Source organism: Temnothorax curvispinosus, unplaced genomic scaffold (genome assembly GCF_003070985.1).
Source record: "Temnothorax curvispinosus isolate PA1 unplaced genomic scaffold, ASM307098v1 QBEX01001663.1, whole genome shotgun sequence".
NCBI classification, from domain to species: Eukaryota; Metazoa; Arthropoda; class Insecta; order Hymenoptera; family Formicidae; genus Temnothorax; species Temnothorax curvispinosus.
In genome coordinates this window covers 158,225-173,182 of record NW_020211443.1, presented here as the reverse complement: position 1 = coordinate 173,182, position 14,958 = coordinate 158,225, and the positions used below count along the sequence as shown (strand labels likewise).

Sequence of the window (14,958 nt, the reverse complement as noted above, 5' to 3'; positions counted from 1 at the left end):
GTGTGTGTGTGTGTGTGTGTGTGTGTGTGTGTGTGTGTGTGTGCGTGCGCGTGTGCGTGTGCGTGTGTGTATGAGATACCCTTTATATTAGCTCTTATATACTTCATTCTTTTTAGCTTTGTCCAAATTTAATTTGTTGTATGTTTAATTTTTTTTTAAATTATTTTAATTTATATCTCAAGTTTGCATCAATAATTGCGGAATTTATTGTAATTTTATAATATTTACCACCGTTTTTAATCACTATGTGATCGTCGCATTTGTTACTATAGTGCATGAAAATTTTATTCACGAATATATATAACATAAAAAATGAATGAAATAAAATTGAACACCAATTCACTAAAGATCTTGTCGGCAGAATCTGTAGACGTTTCCTCAACAACGACAACGACTACAACCATGATCTCAGTAACTTCAGATTCCACGAAAGACGGTTCAAACTTCCGGGATGCGTTGACACCAGCTCCGGAGTCATCGACATCTGCAAGCACAAATCTAATGGCGCTGGAAGAATCCTTTGGTGGTACCACTCGTGCACCGGATCCTGTTCTACCAACTAAACGAAGAAACGGTCTATATTTTCTCGTAGACTGGAATACTTTCCTTGAGGTCGGCGATGAAGATAGCGAGAAAGTGAACCTCAGATTTGAGCCAAAAGTTGGCGATAGAACGAGATTTCTGCCAGTCAGCGTGCCGTAATTTACAAAAATATACTAATTTTAATACAAAATTATTTTTAAAAAACGTCAATTTAATCTACATATTCTAATATTTATCAATTTTACACATTAAAAATATTATACGTATGTAACATTATCTATATATACCTATTGTATATACGAAGGACGTTTAATAAGTAATGCAACACATTTTTTTCTCATTCAAGGTTTGTTTTGTTGCAGTTTTAAATACATCATATTTTTCCCCAATTATTTGGCTACAAAAATCCATTTTTCGAGATAATTTCCATTTAATTCTATAACCTTATACGCCACCTCGATATAAGGGCCTGTATGCCCTTACGATACCATCACTCTGATGGGTGAGGAACGACAATCCAACCTACAGCTTGGATTTTTTATCCTTTTGCCTCTTATCTCTTTGGTCCTCTAAAAAGATGCAATCTACGAGAAGAGATATGGCAATGACAAAAAAGTTATAGTTTAAGTAAAAAAGTGGCTGACAATGGCTGCGTTCGGACAGCGCGCTATTAGCATAATGCTATACCTATATACAACGTCATTTTATTTCTTTATTTTATACTGAAATTATTATAATGTAAATAATTATATTAGCTGATATAATTTAATTTCTTCTTATAGCTTCATGTTTAATTCAATTTTCTAAAAAATAAATCGGTTGAAACCGAATGTAATTGTCAAATGCATGTTATAGTACGATTATTAGAAAGTATGGCATTATTTGTAACACGTAGTAATTTGTGTGTAACTTGACGGCATCGACCTGCGACATACATAAAAATATTTTTGCAAAGAAATTGGTAAATTGGAAAATACAATTAATTTAATTATATAATGTATAACAGCTGTTTATATTTTAACTTTAATAAAAATATAATGAATAAGAAATATAATAAATACTGCAAATATATAATCATGTAAATAAAGAAATCATGTAAATAAAAAAATAACACATAAATGTAATTAAATAAGAAATTTGAATAAATAGTTATGGAAAACATGATCTCCTTATATTAATTTCGCACAGAGGATATATAACATGTTCAACATAATAAGAATTTATTCTGTTTTTTAACAAAAATAAAGATAAAAGATAAGAGTATAAGAGATAAATTATTACAACTTAATTAAAATTAACATAATTAATTAATATTGACATATATTAACATAAATTATCTTATAATTAATATTAACATATTGTAATAAAAAAATTAATTACTATGTTTATATTCCACATTATTATATTAATATTAATTATTAATCTTGAACAATAAAGTGATAATATTATGTATGTTAAATATAAATATTGTATTTATACGTAGATATTATTTAGTTATAAAATAGATAAAAATTAAGAAAATTGCTATATTTTATTAATAAATTACTTAAAAATATTATAAAAAAAGATGGCAAATAATATTGTTATTAATTTAAACACGAAATTTCAGTCTTCAGCCGTTAATTTGGAGAAATTTATAAGTTAGATGTTGGCACACATCAATCAATGGCCCAATGTCAGCCCAATGAAAATCAAAATATTGTGAGTCGTACAATGTACAAATATTTACGCGACACTGGTCATGAGAATTTCACGCGTCACGAGAATTTCAGTTCAGTCTCAGTCTGTGTTCAGAATGTTACCGAGTAAAGATCTTGCTATATGTTTCCTTATTTTATGGATTTTCGTAAATAACGCAAAATGCCAGGATTTAAAAGAAATGTCTAAAACATTGGACGAAATGCTCGTCAATGGCAGATCATTTCGAAGACCCCGAGACTACGAAGATACATCAGTAATTTGGCAAAAGAATGAATTCGGTGCTGAAGCTGGAAATCGAGAAGGTAAGTTATTATATTTTCAAATAAATAAATTAAATTAAACTTAAAAAAAATTTAATATTGATGAATGCAAAAGTTAAGCACAATTCCTTTCTAATTTTTCTAAATCTTGTATAATAAAAGAGAAAAATTTGATTTGAACATAATTAAATCAGAATTGATCAAAATGTAATCAATACAGTTACTTTACTAATTAACTTTAATTAACTTTATCATAGCGGAAAAATTCTAAATTTATTTTGTATGCGTTTTTGTGTTTTTGTGCGTATAACTCTCGTAATATATAAAACACTTTAGTACAAAGGAAAAATCACGTGTCCTATTTCGTTATTAGAGTAAATCTTCAAGTTTTTCATATTGGCTATTTCTGAATAATGTGAAATAATTTAGAATAATCTGAGAGAGTCTTTCTATTTTCAGAAGTTGTTGTGACAAATATTTCATTGCATACACTTGGTGATATAACTGAAAAGATTGACATATCAATAAACAATTGGCAATTTTTGCAAACAGAAACAAGTTATTTTATTAATGCCGAAAATTCGACATTGCTTTTCTACAAGATTAATTTAGACGATTTGTCAATCGAACGTATTATAAGTATATCGACTGAGGGGCACATATTACAGTTTAAAGTTCTCCATTTCAATGTCGAAGCAACGTTTAATGAAAATCACGCAAGCAATTTAATGGCAATTCTACTTGTTGAATCCCAGTACGGTTATTTTCTATATTGGTATAAAATTTTTGGCAATACATACATGTTGTATTCAACATTGCCCGTACGGAAGCAAATTCAAGACATGGAATTCGTGCGAGAAGAAAATCAATATGAATTATTGCTACTCGACAATGATGATGCATATTTCAAAGGACAATCACTGATCGATGTTTATGGTTTCGATATTGATTATAATAATCATCGTATCGATATATGGTAATTCCTTTTACTCAATGCATGTTGCTTGCTTCACTCTTTGTAAAATATCATATTATATACATAAAATGTACTTTATAATTTTTAATCAAATTTTGCAAGGTTTTTATACAAGATTTATTAATGAGCTCTTTCATAAAAAAGAAAGACATTAAAGAACAAAGAAAATTTACAATAGCAAGCACTAATTATATATATTATATATTAAATTATTAAATAACATTTGTCACGCGTTAATACCTTTTTAACTTTTATGCTTGCAATTTTGATATCCCAAGTTTTCCAAAAAACCTTAGAAAAAGGTTCTAGTATTTCTGGTTCTTTTTTCCAAAAGAATCAAAAATCCCTTTTTCAATTACAATTTTATAATGCTGATATTTTAGACATATCTAACATACGTTATAAAGTCAGAGAGGGAGAGAGAGAGAGAGAGAGAGAGAGAGAGAGAGAGGGAGAGAGAGAATAATATAAATGTGTAAATACAATATTTGTACAGGTTTTGTCGGCGATTATTTCTTCCAAAAGTATTCAATGTTCAAGTTTGCCCAGTTTATGGACGCATTATATTGGCTTTTCAAGGAATCGATAACGTTGTTCTATATGAGTCGAAAAATGAAGATAAATTGTGCCAGTTTGAAAAATTAGAAGTTATCAAATCCAACAAACTCGCAAATTTTGCTTGCTTTGAAAGCGGTTATATTGAATACTTAGCAATTGGTGGAGAAGAACTGCGTTTATTTCACTTTTTTGAGAACAATTTTCAAGATAACGTTGAGACAAATCTGCATTTCGATAGTAAGACGATAAGACGATAATTTCTGGCACAAACATAAAACAAACAGAGATAAACAATTTATTTTACAGAAACAACCGAAATTTTATGGATAGTCACGATACCACTAAATACATATAGGGATGAATCTTTGTTACTAGTTCAATTTAACAATTTAACCGTAACCGCTTTGGCTTGGCACGGATCAAAGTTTAAGGTCGTGCCTTTATCTAATCAGATTTTAAATAACTTTGATCTGTCAAAAATTATCGTTATTCCAAAAGTCGGATTCGTGCATACAAACACGCTTGTACGTATAGACGTGACCTTAAAAGAATCAGCGCATCCTATTCATCATGAGACGGAAAGCGTGTTAAAAACACGAGTTTTGTTGGAAGTACGTTTGCACATTTCACTCACTTCTTGTGTATAACATTGCAAATGATAATACATTATCCAATAAGATTTTAATGTATGTTTAAATGTATGAAGTAAAACATTTCGTATATGTTTTGTATATTGTTTCGTTTATACATGTTTATATACATATATATAAACAAACAATAAATATATATATATATATATATATATATATATATATATTATAATTATTATTATTATTAATATATTATTATATGTAATGCATCGAAATAAATATACAAAATATAGGTATAGTAAAAGGTATAATATAAAATATAGTTTATGCATGTCTGAAACTATTTTTATAAAATTTTACATTACAAAATGAGGTATAAATTTTCAGGAAGTTTTTCGAAAACAGGAAGCCATCTTTGATGAGACTGAAGCACGGTTTAATCAAAGTTACTTTGAGAATCCTATAACAACAGGATTTTGGAATCTTTCGAAAGTAAATGTATCGAACGCTACAATCAAAACACATGTAAATTATGACGCTGTCAAAGTCGGCTCGATCAATTTAGAAATGAAAGATATATCGATAAACGTGACATCAAATTTAAAGAAATTAGAAGAATTAGAAACGGAGCTCGATCAAATTTTACCAAACTTGAAGAACGTGACTAATGCGACAAGAATTACCTTACCGTCAGATATCGAATTAACTGGAGATTTTCTGGTGAATGGTACTCTATATATGAAAAATATAGCTGCCGCTTTTATTAATAATGCATCAACTTCAATCATAGCGAACGGTATTACAAATCACGTCATTATCAACGGCCAGAAATCTTTTCCTTCAATCGACACCAATAATTTAACGATTCTCTCTTTAAATGGCATACCATTGGAAAAAATTGCGTTCGACTTTTCAATTAAAAATTACAGCGATGTAAACTTTTCAAAGTTAAAGCAATTAAAGATTGACGGACACTTAAATTTTTCCAAAATAAATAGTATTAAGTGGAAAAAGCTGATGCAAAGTATAGTTTGGAAAGATGACTCGACAATTATTTCTGGAGAGACAATTGTGGAAGGGGTAAGGCAATATAATCACAGAGAATTATAGTACAAAACACGCAATAAATCTTAATAACAAAACAAATTTTTTCTTATAAGAAAATAGAAAGTAATATTATATTCATGGTTACGCAAAGTTTTTGAAAATATGGTCTTGTGCGCGAAATTAGGATGCCTCTAATGCAATAATAAAAAAGAGTTTGTATTTTCTACTTCTTTTTCTTTTTACGAAAAATCGCCAGTTGTATCATTTTTATTTGACGTTTTACTTTTGACGTCTGTACTAAAAACTCATTATCTGCATAATGTTTTCTCGTTGATAAAAAATAATATTTTTCAACAGCTTGTCGCTGAAGAAGCTAATGTTAAAAATCTTAATGGTTTGCAATATCCAGAGAATTATGTTCTATTAAATGAGCAATTTTCTATCAACATCACGGGTAAAAAGTACTTTGGCAATCTGTCTACGACACATTTGCTGGACATCGAGGCAATAAACAAAATAGATATTGACGATTTCATTATTCTCAGCAGACATGAAGCTATTAATAAAGAAATTACTTTTGAAAATCTGGAAATTGATGGAATCTTTCAGGTAAGATTTTTAAACATACATATAAATATACATATTACAATTGGGTAAGCGTAAAAGATTGTTACAATTTTAGATCGATGGAAATATAACGGGTATTAACATGAGCAACGTAGAGAACCTGCTTAACGAAACCGATAGTCTTGTATCAGATGTTATTTTTGAAAATCTGACCGTTGTGGGAAATATTGTACTCAAAGATTCAATTAGTGCTAAAGTATGGTCGAATCTCGACGATTTCTTATTAAAAACTGAAAAAGATGCAGTAATTATTGGAAATAAAATATTCTGGAATGACGTCAACATAAAGTCTCACCCAATAATTAAATCTAGACGAATTAATGATCACTTTTTCTCGGAATTCGTAACAACATTAAGCACCAATCAACAGTTTCCTCGTAAGTATAATAATCAAAACTTATTAAAGCTTCTAAACATTATTCAATTGTAAATTGTCAAAATTAAATATCAAATGCTTTATCTATAATATATAATGAAGCTATCTATTATGAAAGACAAACTAAAGAATCGATTTTTTAAAAACACTTTTTGTTTTCTCTTTGTATGTAACATCAAAATAGAATTAAAAAGTAAAAGAAATATTATAATGTAATTGACAGCATATCTGAATCTTTTTGAAAATAGTTTTGAAAAATAATTATACGTAATATAATGAAATTGCCCTATTTTGCGTTATAAAAATTTTATTTCAACGATACCAATTTCAGATTTGACAAAGATATCAGCAAATGTCATGTTTGGTAATGTAACTCTTGGCACTATGAAAAAGTTGGAGGATTATGTAACACACGAACAGGCTATCGCTTCTGGTTGCTTAAACAAAATACTATTGTTTATTAAATCATCTGTTATCGACAATTTGTCTTTTGATACCATAAAGCAGACTATTTCGCAAACTACTTTCTTCGACAAAATAAATAAAACTTTTCAACAAGTGTATTTCGAGAATTTGACAATCTCGACATTACTGACTGATGAGGTCTTGCCGAACACAATCAATGGAATCAACTACACTGATTTGGCTAAACGCGTGTTAACACTCTCTACGCGGCAGAATTTGACAGGCGCTTTAAAAGTTGACAATTTGGAAACTGACATTTTAGATGCAGAAATTATCAACGGAATACCATTAAATACATGGAATCTATTATTCACGCACGCGAAATCACTTTACGATGACGTTTTCGACGGAAAGTCATCAATAACATCTCTACGAGTGACAGGGATAATAACGGCGTCTACGATTAATAACAATGACATTATTGACATTTACGAGGAAGATAATATGGCGACTGTTACTTTCAATAAGAACGTGTCGATCAAAAATTTGAGAATACGTGGCTTCATAAACAATTTGAACTTGTCTGAATTTATCGCTGATACAGTACAGAAAACCGATAGGAATATTACATTTATAGATCGCAAAATATTCAAAAATATCACATGCGAATTTTTAGAAGCGCAATTTATAAATGGACATTTTGTGAACGATAGCTTGGATCCAAATGAAAAACAGACACTAAGAGGACCAATTGTTATAAATGGTATGTTGCCTATATGTATATGTATGTATGTGTATAACAAAGTTGTGAAATTCTTTTATGTATTTTCTCAATTCATCTTTTTACCTTTATTATTATATTATTTTTTATTATTATATATTAATGACACTTGAAAATATATAAAATACAGTTATATTTTTCACGCGCGCGCGCGTGTGTGTGTGTGTTCTTTATATTATTGCTATCGTGATTTATTACATCATTATCAAATGGTTAAATCTAATTGTAAGTTTATTATAGACCAGGCTGATTATAATTATCTATATTTTCTAATATTTTACCTATAATATTGTTTACTTATATGTTTCTCTTTCTAATATTTTTATATTTACTTTTTTATTTTTATTGTTAGTAATAGAAATTAATTTTTGTCTTTTTTTTTAGGTTCGGTCACGGTTTTCAAAAATTTCAATACAACTGGCAAGATTGGAAATTCTGTATTCTTAAACGATTTCACGGATAGATTTAAGACACTTGAGGATAGCTCTTATGTTCTTCGCGGTAATTTTTACTTTACTGAAACTGCCTCCGTAACAAAACTGAACGTAAGTGGATCAATTCAAGGATCAAAGTTGGACAGTTTCCTCGAGACAACAATCTTTAAGAATGACGCAAATGTTACAATATCTGGATTGAAATTATTTAAAAATTCAGTTAAATTTAATGGTGCATTTAACATCGATGGCAGCTTGAACGATTTAGATTTACATAGATTTCACGAAAATGTTGTTTGTATCGATAAACCTTTTTCAATTGATACCAAAGTCATGTTCCGAAAAGATGTTCATCTACAAAAAAGTCTCATAGTAAAGACAAAATTACAAGCAATCACCATTATGGGAGTTGATATAAAAGATTTGCAGGAGAATGTTATCGACCTTAATAAGCCCAAATATTTTCCAGGTAATTATTTTTTATTCTTTACGGATAATGGAAGAAATGTATATGTATATAGGGGAACCCGGGGCATAAAGCTAATGTTTAAACAAGTTTAAAACATATTAAAAATAAATAAATAAACTTGATGTTGCACTAAAATATTCTTTGAAATATCCACTATAAGAAAAACACAAGTTTTACCGCGAAAGAATAATTTAAAGAGACGAAATTATTGTTTTATTGAAAGCGTGAGTTTTATTATGCATTTTATGCGAGGCATAATAGGATATCTCACAAAACTTATTTATTAATGTTCAAAACTTCTTAAAAATAATTTATTAGAACACGCAATTGTTTATTAATAACTAATAACACTTTTCTTATTACAGTATATGTATACATTTTTCTTATTAAAATATAAATAAAAATCAAAATTTGATATAATAATCTTTGGCATCAATATTGCGCAACATAACAGGTATTTACTGACAGCGTATGGAAAAAAAATAAAACAATTTAAAAACACGAGGCATTATGCCCCGTTATAGCCCGACATGTATAAGTTTACTTCGGGTAATATAAATCATCACGGATAATCGATATTTACACAACTAGTTTACTAAATTAACAAGAAAAGACTGAAGTTTAGTAACGTAAATGTACTTGTAGTAATGTAGTAATAAAACGTAGAATTTTATTATTGTTTACTTATGCAAATGTACATCAAAGAAACTGCAACTCACATTGTCAGTCGCGGAGAGCACAGCGAACGCATTAAACAATTTGCATCTTTTAGCTAAAAATCACATGAAAATTGATAACAGCACGCGGTTAGAGACGTCTAAATATAATAATTTCCAAACATTTTATTACATGGCAGCATCTCTGGTAAAAAGGTATCGACCATATTCCGCATTATGCCCTAGGTTCCCCTAAAACCGGTTCTACATTGGTCGTATCGTAGCGCATAAATCGTAAGAAATTGACCAATCACAGTTGATTATTCTCCTTAAATTCGACTGTAATTGGTCAATTTCTTACGAATTATGTTACGATACGACCAATGTAGAACCGAGGTAAGATAGATAATAACGGGGCTTCTTAAGAGTTCATAAGTAGTACACATAGAATATTGACTATTTTTATAACAATTATACAATTTTGTCGCGTAATAAAGAATATTTTTTATTTCAGCACGATGGACATTCGACAATGTAACTTTTCAGACAAACATAAAAATTATGCAGGTCAATGATTTACAAATGGATCTGTTGATTTTGTTAAATACGCAACAGTTTATCATGGCTGATAAACTTAATTGTACTAATATTATTGTTCGAAACATTCAGATATCAGGACGTATTAACACCTACTATATAGAAGATATCTATGCAGACACTTTTATGGTATAATAAAAATAAAATTAAAATAAAACTTATATTGTTTAGAGGATGCGTTTTTAGCTAATAAATAATGTTGATGATGGTGAAGATATTCCGATATATGTATTATAAAGTAACATAGATTATTTAGCTGTACTTCAGTCTTTTTTTCTTCAACATTTACTGTATATATTACAATTTTCTGTTCTATTCTATTTATTCAAACGCATAATTCATGTCAAAATTAATACTGCACAATTAAAATTTTAAAATTAATAGTATTTAATTTTATAGGTATATGGTAATCAGAATATTACGGGATGCATAAAAATACGAGGAAATGTTTATGCATATCATGACTTTAACGCTCATCTGATCAATAATTTTAACCCTACGAAAATTGTTTCTTTAACTGCAATCGATACTCTAACGGGTAAGAAGCTAATGAAAGTATATACACTATCGCTCAAAAGTATTTGCCACCTTAAAGAAATTTGATTAGAAATAAGTTTATTCATTTTAATGAAAAAATCAATAAATTGCTACATGTCTTTATTACATAGGTAGTTACATGCTATTTAAACAATGTTAAACAATGAAAAAAAAATTAGAATTTTTCTATTTTTTCTGGGATAGTGAATACTTTTCGGGCGTTAGTGTAAATGAAACAGGATGAGTTTTAAACAATATATTATAAAATTTTCACGTGCCATCTAAGCGTTTAGTATATGTATACAATACATTGCATCTTTCTTAATTCTATAATGCATATCGCCCGCGCGATTTTTCGCTCAAAACGAGAATACGCTATTATCCCTCATTCAAATAAGCACTCTAACAATGACAATTAATTTAAATAATATACTTGCATAATTTTTGTTTAGGAAACTTTATGTTCAAAACTCCAGTTGTTCTCAATAAAAGTCTTAGAATTTTGGGTCTTCTGAACAGAATAAGTCCAATTAATTGGCAAGGAGTAGCAATAAAGACAACAAATGAAGCAAAACAGATTATATCTGGAAAGTGGAGAGTGTATGGAAATGTCTACTTTGAAGCACACGTCGATGGAAATGAGTTTTTGAATAAAGTTAATGTCATCGACATATCATTGACTTCAGCAAGAGAACATCCTGAAATAGATCACGTTATTGAGGAAGCATACGTAAGAAAATTGTAGTACTAGTGTAATAGTTAATAAAATAAATATATATTGATTTTCTTGCAATTATAATAACACCTTCTTTACTTGTGAGTATGCTTTGTATAAAAAAACCACTGCTCTCGCTTGCTTATGTTACAAATATAACTTTATTCTTTGCAGGAGGATTTAAATAACGTGTGTGCATTGCACTTAGATATGCTCAAATGCAATGCTGTAAACCAGATATATAAATTCCATGCGTTTGATTATCTAAAAATCCAAGAATTCGAAGGAGATATTCATGATATCCGTAATGTCGAAGTAAATGATGTGGATTATATATTAGTAAATTATAACATTTGCCATACAACACTTCTATCGTATACTCAAACTGATTTTCAAGTGATCGATAAAGTGTCCAATTTTGGATTAATTGATCAATGGATGTTTTTTAAATCGAATCACGTTTTATATTTGCTTACCATCGCAAAACGCTCCTGCGGTAGAAGCCTTAACAATATATGGAAATTGGAAAATAATAGATTAATGGTATGTTGATTGCAATGCATAGGCACACACGTAAACGGAAAGTGATGCACGTTAAAATTTATATATTTATAAGTAAAAAATTCAAAGTTTTGTTTTTCTCAATTAAACAAACATATAAAGAAACATTTATAACATAAGTAGTTTTTGCTTAAAACAAGTTCGGCTAATTTTGTTTTATTATTATTTTTTCTCTTACAGCATGTATTAGAACTTGGTAATGCCACAGACATGAATTTGTATCAAGATGAATTTGTAGCAATAATTCGAGAAAATTTTGAAGCAAAATCTGAAAATGTTACACAGCCGGATGTATTAAAAGCTCTCATCTCGTCGAAAAATGAGGAATTAAATTTTGTTTCAAATAGCAATCTTATTGTGCTAGCCAACCAACCCTTAACTTATGAACTGCAAGAAAGATCTTTAAACGGCACTCGTATAAAAAATTGTCTCGGTTGTGGCAGCCTATTGACTTTCAAAGTAGGTATTTATGGAAAAGAAGAGTACATCCACTACGATGAAGAAATCAGCCAAGATTATATATATGTGAGTTGAAAAGAGTTTTCATTTATGTCTTATTACTTATTATTACGTAGCTAGTTTTATAACTCGACAATTGCTATTTATTACAAAAGAATAACGTTACATAGAAATACGTATTTCCTTTCCACGAAACATAAACTTGTGCTATTCTGTGCGTAGTGTGTTGTGATATAATCTTGTCATAATATGTTGATCATTTTATTTTACCTAGCTATGCAAAAATGATATTTCACAAACAAGGATCTTGCAGACTATAAAAGCACGTCGACCAAAATCACTTTTAATTCTAAATTTTGGTGGATCTGTCGAAACATTGCTTGTTTTCGTAGAAAATAATGATATTATTCAGGTTTACGAATATACAGGTAAATTTATATTACAGAATTAACAGAAAGTAAAAGAGATTAAAGAAAAAAGATATTTATTGTAATTATAAATTAATATGTTACATTTTGCAAAATTATTTTTTAGGTATTGAGGGTTTTGTGCATCGAAATATGATACAAATAAAAATTGATAAGTTATACAACTTTAAAGTAAGGAAATACAACAATTTAGAAAAAAGACACTGTTTAGCTGTAGTTCACAAAAATCGATTAACAATTTTAGAAGCAAAAATGTATGGCGAAAAATTAGATTTGAGAACATTAGCTATGGATTCTTGTTATACGAATGCGTGCTAAATATATTAAAAATATAATTATATATATATATATATATATATATATATATATAAAATTCTATTGTATAACATAAAAAATTTCTATTGTTAAGAATTGATAAAAATTGGCACATAGCATAAAAAAATGTAGTTTAATATATTAAACCAGATTAAGGGGCTTCCCTAGTGTGACAGGGCCTAAAATAAATGATTTTTAAAAGGAAAACGACAAAGCCAATTGATGAACAACTTTTCCCACATATTTTACTATATTTCAAGAGTGCATACAAATTTTTTCAAAATTTTATATCTGTTATTAAGCCCGTGCCAGCCATTTTTTTGGAGCGCCGCGAAAAAAACGGTGACGTCGATTGCAGCCGTTGTAGTTATCTGAAACAAAAAAGCAAAAGGATTCTTAATCTACTTAAGTGTGGCTATCGTCTGAACTAGAATCATGAAAAAATATTTAAAATTTTAAAAATTATAGCAATTATAATTATTTTCGTCTTTTTTAGCAGACGTTTTTTAGCTATAATTTTTTAAATTTTCAATATTTTTTCATGATTCTAGTTCAGACAATAGCCACACTCAAGTAGATTAAAAATCCTTTTGCTTTTTTGTTTCAGATAACTACAATGGCTGCACGCGTGCGGTCACTGTTTTTTCGCGGCGCTCCAAAAAAATGGCTGGCACGGGCTTTAATAACAGATATAAAATTTTGAAAAAATTTGTATGCACTCTTAAAATATAGTAAAATATGTAGGAAAAGTTGTTCATCACGTGGCTTTGTCGTTTTCTTTTTTAAAATCATTCATTTTTAGGCCCTGTCACACTAGGGAAGCCTCTTAAATTGTTATGTTGATTAATGTATGAATTTTGGGTGTATATACATATATTTCTTCATATAAGTATGAAGACGTGTTGCATATTTCAATCGTTATATATTATTCTAAATTATTATAAATGTTTATACTTATATGAAAAGACCCGTGTGCTAAACACACATTCCTACTGCTTACAATAAATAATTATTATACTTGTTAAAAAATTTTTTAATTTATTATGTAATTTGATTTGAATTATTAAAATAATAATTTCATTAAAAGCTGTATTATATTGTACATAAAGAGCGAACTTCTTTATGTTAATAATAAAAACATTAATTAAGTCTGGCGCCTAGTGTCATCAATTTCCCATTACGTGCAACGTATTGATTTTTTGGTGCTTGCTAATCAGTTTTAATTAATATATGTTATCCTGCTTACATTCTATTTTATAAATCCCAATAATGTCTAGTTTCATCTATTTTCAATAAATAGACTAGAAGTGATATAAATATTCCAAATGCTTGTTAGTAGTAAAATTGTATACCCTTCTTTTCTTAATGCCTAATGACAATCAAACATATTGTATATCGCAATAGCAAATTCAAACAATGTGGAATTATTTATTATATCATAAAGAATAATCAAAAAACATTATATTTGATAACACGATTGTTCTCATTACACGGCATAATTTATACTTAACAATTTATATACGATAAGATAAAAATTGTTTTATAAGTAATAGACTTTTTGCAAGAAACATTCTTAGCCCACAAATTGATTTCAATTTGATTACAAATTTGTTGACAAATAAAAGCTATACATATAATAATAAGTCCATAAATTAATCTACTGCATAATGCGCGGGTATACATACATATACCTGTATATACCTATATTTAATTTAAAGATATTTGGTAAAGAAAACTTTTTTTATACACCATTTATGTAAGGAATGTGACTCGCGACCTGCTGACCTAGAGACACTACGACTTGCTCCAAGTATAATGTAGGCTTAGGTTAATGTGCTTCCTTTCGGATTCAAAATGGTGCCAATGATATACGTTATAGGTATCGCATACACTGATATTCGCACAAAATTAATAACGTTAACA

General features: G+C 28.8%; 2 protein-coding genes across 2 annotated transcripts in view; both read left to right on the top strand.

Annotated features, from left to right (window-relative positions):
- The window catches only part of LOC112467489 (cell wall protein DAN4), an 8,454-nt gene extending 6,907 nt beyond the window's left edge, over window positions 1-1,547 (top strand). Inside the window, exon 3 of the mRNA XM_025036138.1 lies at window positions 362-1,547. Within this exon, the coding sequence (XP_024891906.1) occupies window positions 362-702 (341 nt within the window). The 3' untranslated portion in view covers window positions 703-1,547. The remainder of the gene's footprint in view (window positions 1-361) is intronic.
- Window positions 1,548-2,314: 767 nt separating this feature from the next.
- LOC112467658 lies at window positions 2,315-13,068 on the top strand. The gene is made up of 16 exons (XM_025036363.1): window positions 2,315-2,546; window positions 2,964-3,480; window positions 3,977-4,275; window positions 4,345-4,649; window positions 5,016-5,708; window positions 6,033-6,284; window positions 6,358-6,679; window positions 7,010-7,846; window positions 8,249-8,767; window positions 9,938-10,149; window positions 10,420-10,558; window positions 11,010-11,287; window positions 11,447-11,815; window positions 12,014-12,358; window positions 12,567-12,720; window positions 12,827-13,068. Exons 1-16 carry the CDS (start codon window positions 2,339-2,341, stop codon window positions 13,036-13,038), a joined length of 5,661 nt encoding a protein of 1,886 aa, XP_024892131.1. The 5' UTR covers window positions 2,315-2,338; the 3' UTR covers window positions 13,039-13,068.
- Window positions 13,069-14,958: the final 1,890 nt, after the last annotated feature.